This window comes from Penicillium antarcticum (assembly GCF_028974205.1).
Source record: "Penicillium antarcticum strain IBT 31339 chromosome Unknown utg000009l_segment0_segment0, whole genome shotgun sequence".
Lineage (NCBI taxonomy): Eukaryota > Fungi > Ascomycota > Eurotiomycetes > Eurotiales > Aspergillaceae > Penicillium > Penicillium antarcticum.
The window spans coordinates 5,109,169-5,122,020 of NW_026695307.1; the positions used below are offsets into that span (position 1 = coordinate 5,109,169).

A 12,852-nucleotide genomic window follows, 5' to 3' on the forward strand; every position below is an offset into this window, starting at 1 on the left:
ATCTTGGATTTCTTGTTTACATTTTTACTACATTTCGGGTTTTCAGCGTTTTCAAGCGGTTGGGATTTGGTGCATTTCACAAAATTTAGAGGGGGGAGTCATTGAGCGATTCACATATACACGTTTTATCATGCTTCTACATGTCAGATTACACAGACACATACACAGACACATACCCACATACATGAATGTTTCAGAGTCACAGTCATATTCGGTCATACCCAGTCATATTTCCTACATGCCCCTATCTTCAACTGTAAGCCGCCACACAGCCGCCTCCCGCCTCCTGTCGGAACGTGCCGACCATGACACATCCATCGCCAATGCGCGAAAAAGTCTAATAAAACCGGAGACAACTAAACAACATACCGACATTGAACCATCATTGCAATTGAACAATCAAATCAAAATGCGCCGCCCAATCCAAACAGACACAATACACTCAACACGCGGCGGCGTAATCGAAAACCGCCACAGTGTCCACGCAGCAGTGACAAACACAAAAGGCGTCCTACTCTTCAGCGTCGGCGATGCTCATCGCATAACCCTAGCGCGCTCAGCGGCCAAACCAGCGCAAGCACTGGCAATCGTGGAGACAGGCGCAGTCGACAAATTCAATCTAGATGAAGGCGATCTAGCCTTCATGTGTGCATCGAATAACAGCGAAGAACGACATATCGCTCGCGCACGCAGTATGCTTGACAAAGTCGGTGCAGATGAGAGCCATCTTCAATGTGGAGGTCATGTTCCTCTTTCTGATTCCGTTCATCGGGACTGGATTAAGCGGGATTTTGTCCCTGGGGCTGTTTGTAGTAATTGTTCTGGGAAGCATGTTGGTATGATTGCCGGTGCGAAGGTTTTGGCTTGTTCTGCTGAGGATGGGGTGGAGGGATATCATTTACCGACGCATCCTATCCAGATTCATGTTCGTCGGGTAGTCGATGATGTCTGCGGTCTTGGTGGTGGTACTGGTGATGAATCAGTCTGGGGTCTTGATGGCTGCAACCTCCCAGCTCCAGCTTTCGAGCTCCACTATCTAGCGCGTATGAATGCTAGATTCGCCGCTGCCGCTGATTCAATGGCCTCCAATCCCAATCCCTCTGCATACACGGGTACAAGGACAGAAGCCATGAGTCGGGTTTTCCATGCTATGTGGCGCCATCCTGGGCTGGTCGGTGGTGAAGGTCGTTTCTGTACACTGCTCATGGAAGCGTATGGGGGTTTGCTTATTGGGAAGCTTGGAGCTGATGGGTGTTATGGGATTGGAGTAAGGGAGTGTGAGGCGACGAGGAAGTTGGGGGTTGAGGGGGCGCTGGGAATTTCTGTTAAGATTGAGGATGGGAATGTTGGGGTTCTTTATTCCGCTGTCCTGGAGGTTTTGGTGCAGTTAGGCATTGGAATTGCAGGGAATGGAGATGGTGTTCCCGATGTTTTGAAGAGGTTTCATCGCCAGAAAATTGTTAATACTGTTGGTGCTGAGACGGGGGCTCTGGCTCCTTGTATGAAGGTAAGGGCTGTTTGATTTGGGGTTTATATAAATAGAAATACATTCATATATAAAGGACCTTTTCAGTTAATGCATTGAACGGCAGGGCCTGTCTCTGGACATAAGACTGATAGCCATAATTTTCTGACGAGGAAGCCGATCTGTAAACTCGGTGTTGAATATATCTGTTCCTTTCACACAAATTGTTTCTCGGTCTCATACATTAGGAGAACCCAGTTTGAGTACAGGAAGCAAAAATATGAAAACGAGTAAGTCATGACGCAACAGCACTCATCCTCCATTGCCAACTTCCAGAAAATGCCCCAATACATTGTCAACTGCATCGACACAATCCGAAAAACACACATTGCCCCTTCATCTCACCTCCACCCCGCACCGAGACTACCGAGCACTACCGAGGGATCTTCAATTTTCTACCAGCAATCAACCAGTATGCAACCTCAGGTACTGGCCGTATGACATGATCAATAATTGAGTCGATAGACGCCACGATCAATTAGAAATTAATGAATGCCGATGTTAGATGAGCAATCAGCAGTGTTCAAAGGACTTCCACATACTTTCCAGTGTCAATTCTAGCATTAGTCGAGCAATCCCCGAATTAGTTACATTCAACTAGGAAATAAATAGTCAGATATAACTCAAGACTTATAGAGATTCAGTAAATCGGGCCCCCATCCCCCAGTTCACCCTTCAAGGCAAGTCAATTCCCAAAAGGCCTCTTATTGAGCCTCATAGCTTGTGAGCAAATTTGATTCGAGTATCTAGTTTGAGGAAGCTAGACGCGGGGTATAGCCTCGGTTCCACAAATGGCGTGGTAATTGAGCTCTTACTTGGCGAACATTTTGGTGTCATCGATCTCTTCGGTCCTTCCCCCAATTTTCCGATTCCCAGCTACATGATGGTTGCGAATCAAGCATCCCGCATTGGCGGAGTGCTCCGAAATCGTTCAAGACTTGTGTGTCAGCGGTGTCACTTCCGGAAGGTCAAGTGCGACTTGATCTTGCGACTCCACAAGGGCACTTGCACGAACTGCGAAAAACGTGCCGAGTCCTGTCAAACGAGGGAACATAAAAAGTCACACAGTGGATGTATTCCGCCATCCCAATCAGCTGCTCACTTGGATCTGTCGCCGCTCGGTAGTCTCGGCACGACACCGCAAGGTCCTTCGTCCATCGAGGAATCAGTCGCGCCTGGAAGTGCTAGCCGAAATCTGCCCCAGGATACATGTGCATCGGGCAATTTGGCATACGTCGGAGGGCTTGCGGTATTGCCAAATCATAGACCGCTACCTTCAGATGCCTCGAAGGTTGTTGGCTCCTTCTGTAGGTCCATCGAGGAGCAAACGGTGGTTACCACAGAAGCAGACCATTTACCACCGCAGTCGATGATCGACGCCCTCACTGCGGCATACTTCCAATATCTCTACCATAGAATGCCAGTTGTGGATCGCCAAGACGTCGTCCCCACCTGCCAGTCCACGCTTCTGTTACAGTCTCTATGTCTAGCGGGGTCTATTCTCCGCCATCCAAAGTCAACAAGATGCTTATTGGAAAGCGAAAAATACTACTCAAGAGCAAAAGCTTTATTCTATACGAACCACGAGCGAGATCCCATTACCATCCTCAAGGCTTTGTGTTTACTCGCTCTGTGGAATGTCACTCCTCCCGCTGTGATAACGGTAGACAACAGCTGGAATTGGCTCGGTCTTGCTATCCGCTTTGCGTTTCAAATTGGTCTTCATCAGGAATCGACGTATGCGCAAATATCCAACCCTGGTTGTGCTCGCAGAATAGCGTGGTTTCTCTACGCACATGACAAGTTACACGCGGCATGCTTTGGCCGGCCCCAAATGATCAAGTCGCAAGACTTTGATTTACATCCACCGTGTGTCACAGACTTTGAAGACCCCAGAACGGACCAAGCCCGCTTGTTCGTTCTCTACGTAAAGTTGATGACCATTTAGAGAAGATGCTGCCCCTTCGCCACCGGGGAGTCTCTAACGGTCCAGATGAAGCTTTATCTGTTTTGTCAGACTTGAAGAATTGGGTAGCAATTATCCCGCCAGATATTCATTTATTTGATGAACAAGGCAACAGAACATACGAGCGTGGTTTCTATGAAATCCTTACTTGGTATTTTACTTGTATCATCACTTTTTTCCAAGTTCATGGACGACTTTTCCACCCTTCAGCCACACTTACGATAAACTTGGTGGCGTCTTCATGCATGATCCGCCTCTATCAAGAGATGGATTACCGAGACGATATTAACTATCTCATGTCAATTAGCAATTGGTCCATGATGGTTGCTGCGCTTCCACAACTCAGTAGCATCCGCAATGAGAAACTCACCGTTAAGCTCGGAGACAAAAACCGGATTCCTGATCCACTAGCAATGGAGGAGCTTGATATTCTCCTGAAAGTCTTGAATCAAAGAACATTGAAGTTCCCCGGCGCGAGGGCAATAGTTGAGCAAATTATGCGCTGCAAAGCCGAGATATTATCACAGGGTGAATCACTCAATCCATTGCCGGGACTTGAAGACATAGACAGAGCTTCCTGGGACCCAATCTGGAAAGGACACATTGTCATGCCGAAAGTACAGGAATTATTTCCATTTGAGCGGCAATTGAGCCCAAGAATAGCACTACTATCCACGCTGGAAACGGACAGCGGTACCAACGGGATTTTTGAAGGTCTCACAGACTGGTCGATAGATAATCTCCTCAGTCTCAATGATTTCGACTCAATTTTCTAGGGCATGTCCCTCGTCAGAATAACAATGAATTGTGCATCTATTCGATCTTAGTCAGGAAATCCCATCTCAAAAGTAGCCAGTCAAACGAGCAGATTCATAAAACATATCCATGGAATTTAGTATAATCTCCGTCACACCTCCTATTTAACACACATTCTAATCACTCAAAGACTACGGACACTCGGTGCTCTTGCACTCGCAATTCAATAAATGTTATTTGTTTAATATACAAAAGCAAGATCCAATAAGACCAACGGAGAAGCACACTTCTTATAGCAATGACTTGGCGGAATCAGTGATTGCTTTGATATACTCGAGTCTCGGGTACTCGTAGGATTTGGATATCATCTCCTGCTTGATACCGTAGAGTCTCAATGTTATTGACATCTTTCCACCACCTGCTGGTGAGGGTAGCCAGTGATTTTTCCACTGAGCTGGTGGTGGAACGTCCGCAGGCTGCAACAGGATAAAGAACTCGCCATCCTTGTTTTCATCATCGAGTCGTGCCCCATCAGGAAAGGTCATATCATCTCGATCTCCAAGAACATACCTATTTAAGTTATTCTTGACGAGATACTGGTCTGCATCATAGGCGGTCAGACTCCAGAATCCAGTCATGAGCAGAACAGGCCGGCGAGAGAAGCGTACCAAGACAGCTTCGTCGTGCTCAAACCTGAGAGCTTGAGGCCGAGATGGGTAGATTGCCTGATCGCTCGTGACACCCAGGTAGCCGAACTTGGCTATGTAATATCTTGCAGCATAGTTCGATCCAAAATTTCCCATACATTCTGGAAATGCAGAGTCCCACCCATTACCAAAGTCCATCCTGCCACCAGGAGCTTGCAAGCCATCTCTGGCTTGGATTTCGGCAAACTGGGGGGCTTGTGATATATCAACTCTTTCGGGACAAGTGAAAACACCATCTTTCATCCCGCTTCGCGTGAGGGTGTCAGAAATACACTGTCTGTCCTCCAAGACAGGAGAAGGGTTTAAGGGAGCTAATATTGCAGTCAAGCTTAAGATGACTTTTTCGGGAGACAGCTTCTGTGATGGCTGATGCTCAGGAACCGTAAAAATAGAAAGCCGCAACTGAGGAGCCGAACATCCAGCGAGCCGAGGAACAGAAAACAGTTGAATCTGATCCTGATACTTACAAACAGCCTCTTGGTCCTGGATGGCTTGTGTCGTGGCGAATCGCGCAAAGCATATGCCGTAGGGGGTAGGCAAGTTGACATAGCCCGAAATATCGGCATCGTTCTCGCATTCTGGCGGAGGACCGAGAAATAAACCAAAGTTTTCACTGGCATGTCGGATAAGGTACTTTCCTGCCCGATGACCCTGAAGACTACTGATGTTGCCTATGTCATTCCCATATCTAATGGCAAGCAAGAAGTAAGCTGGTTGAGTCCTAGAGGGAATTTGAAGGCAGCGTACAAATCGTAGAAGGGATAAACCCAGTAACGGTCTGGAAGTTCGGGAATAATAATTTGCAGATCATTCGAAGACAGATCCATGAAGATAGTGGAATACAGCGTGTCAGAGTTTGGTCGAATGATTTTGAGGTCATTTGAAGTTGAAAGTCGTCGGTCATGGTAAAGAGTGTTGGTGCAGGCATTGGGAAATTGTGCTACAAATTTGCCATACTCCAGGAGAGGATATCCGTACTATGCAGCAGCATGTCAGTCTTGGTCACAAGTTCTTTCTATCTTGATCTCACCATGTATGCAAAATTAAGCGCATGCTGTCTTTCTTTCGGATTGTCAGATGGCGGGTAATTCATCTTTCTGTCCCTAACGAGCAACGTTGTTGGTATCTAGGGAACGGCTACAGAATCACCCATTTATATTATTGAAGGGAACATATAATTAAAATCCTCGGCTGTTTCTGCGTTAAAGTTCACCGAGCTGCATAGTCTACTGCCGAAGTGTCTGGGGGTCCGCACGATACAGCCGACCGAGCAATATCTACCGAAACCTAAGATCATTCGCCACAGGCACTGATGAGTATTTGGCTTGTCTCAGAGGTGAGAGTGGAAAGAAAAGTGACCAGTGCATAGACTGAATGTAAATATGCTCACAGAGGACCGCATAGCTTTAACATACCTTGCATAGGCTACGTACGATATTACCGTAATGATCACTTGTAGCATCTAGTATAATTATATATCTTATAGATGACTGTTTGACCTAAGCTTGGCTTCGGAAATTCCCGCAAATGAAAGCAACTTATTGAGTGCCTGAACATGGCCGCCGAGGATTTGGATTTCTCCCACATCCCTGCCAGTCAGGATCCGTTGTATCTCGTGCTTTTTAAGAGACACAGACAGATCCACCTGGGAGTTCATTCCACTGGTGTTTTCATTTTGTCGTCTGTAAGTCAAAGCGCCATTGCTAAGAATCAATTTCCATTTTTCCTGCGCGTCTGTGACGAGAATATCAATGCATATGCGCGTTTCGTCTTTTCCAGCTTCTTCTCCATCGATTCTAAGGGCCAGATTACCGAGCCATTGTTCCACTGACAAACTCACTGGAAGGTTGGCCAGCCCGGACTGATATCTGTTTCGAGGACGATTCCCTCTTTTTAGATCCAATGCTTGGCCCAAGTAGAAGTTTCTCCATGTTGCATTTTCACTCCCAAATCCAAGGCGCTCAAATACGTCTGCCAGCTTTGCTTTTCCTTCAGCTCGCAAAGCCGGAGTGCCCCCAGCTTGGTCGCCTGCCGCGACAAGGTGGCCTAGCAAAGTAGCGGCGAATCGCAAGTCATTTTCCTCAATGAAGAGCTTAGCCTTGGTCAGAATTTTGTTCACGCCTCCCATGCATTTGATGTACCTGCAAGCCTCCTGGTGTGGTGGCCACTTCCAGAGGTTCTCAGCATATCCATCAAACCATGTCATATAACGTTGATACATGCCCTTCACGTTATGGCTCACACTCCCATAAAATCCTTGTGTATGCCATGCTCGTCTCAGTCGGGCAGGTAAAATCATTGCCTCTGCAATTTCAGTGCCATTCCAGCCTTCATTCATTCGCCTCACTGTTTGGTCATGCAGGTAGGCATATAGGTCTCTTTGATCTTCCAGCAAGCTCTTCACATTCTCCTCTCCCCATGTCGGCCAACTGTGACTCCCGAACAAAACATCCGTTCGGTCATTCTCACAGTACAAGATTATAGTTTCGTCGAGATACTTGCTCCATGCTCTCGCATCTCTGATCAAAGCACCCCGAAGAGTAGTGATATTGTGCATGCAGTGGACTGCACATTCGGGGACCAAAAGAGCCTGCTCATCGGGGAAGTACATGTTCACTTCAACTGGTGCCTCAGTATCTGGCACCATTTGAAAGACAATGCGAACGTCTTCAATGGTCAAAACCTGTCCAGTGTAACGAATGTCGATGGTAGGCGGGATGAGACTGGTTTTGCCTTGTGAAGTTCCCATCCCTAATCCGACACCAATCTGTCCGACGGGAGATCTGGGGAGAGTGGATCCATACATGTATACTGCACGGTGGCGCATGATAGGTCCTGCAACAATGTTCTCTGAGGTTGCTTCCTTCATGAACCCCTCAGGAGCAATAATGAGGATGTTGTCGATCGCAGAGCCTATCACTGAATCAGGCAATACCCCCGCCGCTCCGCCATAGTGATCAATATGCGAGTGAGAGTATATGATGGCTTTGACTGGGCGAACTCCTCGCTCGGACTGATAGAGCTCCAAAGCTGCCTTGGCACATTCGCACGAAACTAGGGGATCGATGACAATGATACCTGTTTTGCCCTCGACAAAGGTGATGTGGGAGATGTCAAAGCCGCGAACTTGGTACATGGAAGGGCTAATGCGATATAGCCCTTGCTTTGATAGCAGTTGAGCCTGGCGCCACAGTTTGGGGTTGACAGTAGCTGGGCAGGGCTGTTCGTTGACGAACTTGTACTCGTCACTGTCCCAGACTATCTTTCCCTTGTCGTTTTTGATCAAACATTGCTTTCGCGATTTCAAGAAACCGCGCTCGGCGCTTTTATAGTCTGCGGTGTCGTCAAGCGATGGTGAAGTGTCACCAAGATGGATTTTGTTTGCCATTTCATCGTGTCTGTGTCGTTGAATGTTGCTTGCTCAGCTCACCGTATCGAATGTGATCGTTTGACCCTAGGTGCTCGTACGGGCTATAGCACCTCCATTATTTATTCTCGGACGAATGCTGTGTTACTCTCGGTAGTAGTGAAGTGGTCTCGGCGAATCGGCATATTCCAAACAGGTCAGACGCAAATCATCTCCCGAATTTGCCGAAATTCAGATCTAAATAGCTGCCATTCATTAATAAAAGATTTGCGAGTTCATGCAGAATTATCTTACGTCGACAATGAGTCAGCTTTTGAAACCTCTGAAAAGATCATGACGGAACCTCTCCAGACGATGAATCAACATCCGCATGAGCCAACGGCAGATGATTTACTGCCTTCTGAAAGAAAAACAACTCTCTGCAAGATAGACAGGCGCTTAATCAATACTCTTGGGCTCATGTTGGCGGTGTCTTTAATCAACCGGACCAATCCGGCTCTGCCAACATCGATGATCGTAAGCTGGGAACTAGCCCCCGAGTTCAGTGCCCCGAAAATTCTATACTACAATTTCGGGTACGTATCATACCGTGCTACCATTTAGCGCTTATTAGATGCCAACATCTAGCAGCAAATAGCAAATGATAAAAGAGCTTTCATCAAGATAGTTGGGTTACTTTGGCATAGGGGGTTCATGACCGCAGTCTCGTACAATCTGAATGAATCGCTCGACTGTCTATAAATACATCTTATTCTATAAGTTAATACACTTAAAACATGTCTATCTTGTCTATACGTTTACATAAATCATGCGCATGAACGCTTAGGAGCTGCACGAGAACACTCCGCCGACGGTGCCCTCATCATATGACTTGATCTATAACGGGTCAGTATATGCTCAAATAGAACAGTAATATCGGGAGGGTTGATCAAACTTACAATATCGAAGATACTCGAGTACGTTCCAGCACCGAGAACAATCAGACCAATGATCAAGATTATGGCGTTGACCACACCGAGAAGGATGGTCTTACCGGTCGACGAGCTGTCCTGGCGGATGAACATGAACCACATGATGGCCGGGAAATAGAAGGTGAAACCGGAGATGAAGAGCGATGAGATGAGCGAGAGGAGATCGTCGAAGAATGGAATGACCTCAGCAACAACAAATTCAAGGACCGTAAGACATGTGATCAAGGCCAGCCAGGTGATCCAGCCCATCTTGGTGTTGATGAAGCGGATATTGGAGTTCTTGAACATTCGGCCGTGGACAAGTCGACCCAACACTACCGTGTTGATAGAACCACTGATGAAGATCACTGGCAGGGCGATTCCGAACGCAATTCGGCTGAGTAGACTACCGGCAGACAGCAGGGCAGGGCTCTGGACATCCTGACCGACGAAAGCATACACCAGTGCGCCAGTCACAGTGTAGATGAAGATTTCAGTCAGACCCAGCGCCCACACGGACTTGGGGAAGTCAGTAGGAGTGTGCATTTCATCCATGAAAGAAAATTGGCAGAGGGCGAAACTGTAGGCGAAAATAATGTTGGAAAGAGCGATGAACGCCTCTGAGAAGGTCAGGTTGTCCTTTGGCCAAGCTGACCAATTGACCGCTGCGACGCCAGTGGACTGGCTAGCCTCCACGCCAGTTCCGATAATGGTAATTCCGATGGCAATGATAATAGAGGCAAAGTCGATATAGCCTAGAATAGCCATGTCGGAGAAACTCGGTGGGATAGCAAACAGCAGCAAAATGACAGCGGACACGAAGCCGAAAATCACAGTACAGATGTTGCTTCCTGTGATGTTGACGAATGCGATCGATCCAGTGAGACAGTGAGATCCAGCCGACAGCAGCAGCTCCAAACACAGCATCACGAAGACGATTTCATATCCCCATCGGCCGAACATCATTCTCCCGGCTTCGGGGTAGTCTGTGATGTGAGGGTACTTGACTTTAACCTGGCCGATGATGTAGCTAGTGTAGACAGCGACGAGGCCGAGACCCACGCAGCAGATGACACCTGCCACCATGCCTAGGGTTGCAAACGTAGATGGGATAGAAAGAGATCCGAGGGCCACAGCCTCCACAATCAGGACGATTGTCAAGCGCTTCCATCCTAGCTTGTTGAACTTTTGGACACCTGCTTCGTAGATCTGCTGCTCCTGGTCGGTCATGTCGGGCTGACCATCGCCCGGAATCATCTTCTTCTCATTCTTGATCGACATTGGATCTTAGTGAATGTCGACCTGCTAGTCTTGGGGTAACTTGAGAATGTGACAAAGAGGTTCGGGCGAGAAGAAGGAAAGTTGCTTAAGATGACAAAAAAAACCCCAAGAAGAACTCGGACACGGCCCGAAAATAGCTAAGATTTCACGAAATATGGGGCTCGGTAACAATGTTTCCGAATCTCTCGGTGTGCCGCACAATTGCCGACTCGTTTGGTACCTGAAGCCTTCTGGAAAATCGTAGTGCCTTCCAAATACGGTTTAGCGCGTTCTTGATTTTCCTGGGCATTCTCCACTTATAACGTAAAATATTCCACTATTATTTGCCTCCTTCAATATCACACCATTGCATTACTCTATAATTACTATAAAACGTTATAAATCATGCTTTCTCTATCTACCTCTATCTACCTCTATCTACGTTTAAATTGTATGTTTGCTCCACTCTCCACGAGCTCGGATCTGCTTTCCCCAGAAAAAGAATAAGAATGGTACAGGAATCAATACCGCTGCGATACAACCAAAGACAGTGGTACCCCAGTCAACCCCGATCTTACGATACATGGGGCTTACAAATAGCGGGAATGCACCCGCCATCATTGAGCGCAGAAAGGTCGTAGCAGCGACGGCACTAGCACTGAATCGTGTAAAGGTGTCCACCAAGTAGTTGAGTGCTGCTTGAAATATGGTTGTAAAGCCAAAGCCTATCAAGGCGATCCCAATGATAGAAGGCCAATAATTGATTGTCGGTGACGAGGTCCCTGGAGGCTGTTAGTCATCCTCTGATGTATACGAAATTCTTCGAATTTCACTTACATCCAAATACGAAGAGACCTGCAGTGAATGCAAATCCTCCAACCATCATCGGCGGTAAGCGAGCCTCGGGAACTGCTTTATTGTCATTTGCTTTGAACTTCTCGAAGTAATATCGGTTGTTGTATATGTTGATCGCTGCGGCAAAGAAAATTCCAACGAGGAGAGCGATAAATGGAAGGTTGCCGACAACTGGGCCCCATCTGCGGAGTTTTTGAAACTCATAAGAAAATGCCTCGAGGTTTGCGTACAATATTCCTGATAGAAGAACTCGGTAAGCTTGTATACGATAGAACTTCATGTCCAGAGCTACCTACCATAAACGAAGGACGCATATATGCTCATCAATAGACAGATGGGCGTTCCTAACATTTGAAATGGGCGAATGAGATATTTCTGTGAAATCTCTTTCAGCGAGAAGCTCCATTCATCTTGCTATGCAGAATTAGAAATGACCAAAGCTTTCAGTAGATCTGGACGTGAACTGACCTTGGCATGCAATGCAAAGTTCTTGCCCTCGAAACGTAGTCGATGAGCCTTGTATGCCAGTAATACCGGGGGGTAGCTTTCGTCTAAGCCCACGATATCCAAAACCACCTGCACCATCATAAGAATACCGGTAAGGTACTCAGTCCACCTCCAACGAAGCTGACTGGACGACACGAGAGCACCCCCAATGATTGGTGCAAGTGTTGGTCCGCCAACGATGGTGATAGCATACCCAACAATAGCAAGACCACGTTGCTCAGGTGGCCATATATCAGCCATTACACCACCTGTATTCGTCACAGGCGCGCTTCCAAACAACCCCGCAAAGAATCGGGTAATTAGAACAGTCTGTATGTCCTTCGCTGTTGCAGTTCCAAAGGAAAATATAGCCGCAACAAAGTAAGGCTAGGAACCACATCAGTTAGCATTAAATGATATGTCAAGCTGCGTATCCATACCAGTATCACTACCCATTTCCGCCCATATACTTCACTTAAGGGTGCCCAGAGGAGGGGACCTAGCCCGAAGCCAAAGACCATTAGACTAATACCAGATGCTGCCACCTCTGAGTTGACGTGAAAGTCTTCTGACACTTGGCTTGAGCCTGGTGCAAAGACGGCTGATGCAAATGTAATCCAACATGTTGTAAGGCCGTAAAGAAGAGTTGTAAAGACTTTCTTCCGAAATGGCCAGTTCATAGGATGGTATGGATCATCCTTTCCGACGAATTCAACGAGAACAGTGGACGGTGTTGCGTCATAGAGAAGAGGGTGCTCCAAGGGCTTTGTTTGACTCTCAGGATCCTTCCGGTCGTCAACTGATATCTGGTTGTCCGTCTGGGAAGTGGTCATTACTGCGACGTTTGGAGAAAGGGCTGGCAGGTCTACAATGTGAATGGATGAGTTGACTGTTTAAGAGGCTTAAATACTGAACATGAGAGGGGTGGCTACATCGGCGCTCTACCTATGCGGCCGTCTATCCACTCTACACGAGACCGG

At 47.2% G+C, this 12,852-nt stretch overlaps 6 protein-coding genes across 6 annotated transcripts; 2 read left to right on the top strand and 4 right to left on the bottom strand.

Annotated features, from left to right (window-relative positions):
• Positions 1 to 409: 409 nt before the first annotated feature.
• Positions 410 to 1,522, top strand: N7508_010276 (asparaginase; the record flags this gene model as incomplete). Its single annotated transcript, XM_058468336.1, has 1 exon — positions 410 to 1,522. One exon carries the CDS (start codon positions 410 to 412, stop codon positions 1,520 to 1,522), a length of 1,113 nt encoding a protein of 370 aa, XP_058316182.1.
• An 886-nt stretch (positions 1,523 to 2,408) lies between these two features.
• Positions 2,409 to 3,473, top strand: N7508_010277 (Zn(II)2Cys6 transcription factor; the record flags this gene model as incomplete). The annotated part of the gene is made up of 1 exon (XM_058468337.1): positions 2,409 to 3,473. The coding sequence occupies one exon, from the start codon at positions 2,409 to 2,411 to the stop codon at positions 3,471 to 3,473; it is 1,065 nt and encodes a 354-aa protein (XP_058316183.1).
• Positions 3,474 to 4,537: 1,064 nt separating this feature from the next.
• Positions 4,538 to 6,047, bottom strand: N7508_010278 (uncharacterized protein; the record flags this gene model as incomplete). The annotated part of the gene is made up of 4 exons (XM_058468338.1): positions 4,538 to 5,265; positions 5,422 to 5,642; positions 5,702 to 5,931; positions 5,985 to 6,047. The coding sequence occupies 4 exons, from the start codon at positions 6,045 to 6,047 to the stop codon at positions 4,538 to 4,540; spliced, it is 1,242 nt and encodes a 413-aa protein (XP_058316184.1).
• A 387-nt stretch (positions 6,048 to 6,434) lies between these two features.
• Positions 6,435 to 8,342, bottom strand: N7508_010279 (alkyl/aryl-sulfatase; the record flags this gene model as incomplete). Its single annotated transcript, XM_058468339.1, has 1 exon — positions 6,435 to 8,342. One exon carries the CDS (start codon positions 8,340 to 8,342, stop codon positions 6,435 to 6,437), a length of 1,908 nt encoding a protein of 635 aa, XP_058316185.1.
• Positions 8,343 to 9,143: 801 nt separating this feature from the next.
• On the bottom strand, positions 9,144 to 10,552 carry N7508_010280 (uncharacterized protein; the record flags this gene model as incomplete). The annotated part of the gene is made up of 2 exons (XM_058468340.1): positions 9,144 to 9,197; positions 9,260 to 10,552. 2 exons carry the CDS (start codon positions 10,550 to 10,552, stop codon positions 9,144 to 9,146), a joined length of 1,347 nt encoding a protein of 448 aa, XP_058316186.1.
• Positions 10,553 to 10,975: 423 nt separating this feature from the next.
• N7508_010281 (MFS transporter) lies at positions 10,976 to 12,705 on the bottom strand (the record flags this gene model as incomplete). Its single annotated transcript, XM_058468341.1, has 5 exons — positions 10,976 to 11,313; positions 11,369 to 11,623; positions 11,683 to 11,800; positions 11,855 to 12,259; positions 12,313 to 12,705. The coding sequence occupies 5 exons, from the start codon at positions 12,703 to 12,705 to the stop codon at positions 10,976 to 10,978; spliced, it is 1,509 nt and encodes a 502-aa protein (XP_058316187.1).
• Positions 12,706 to 12,852: the final 147 nt, after the last annotated feature.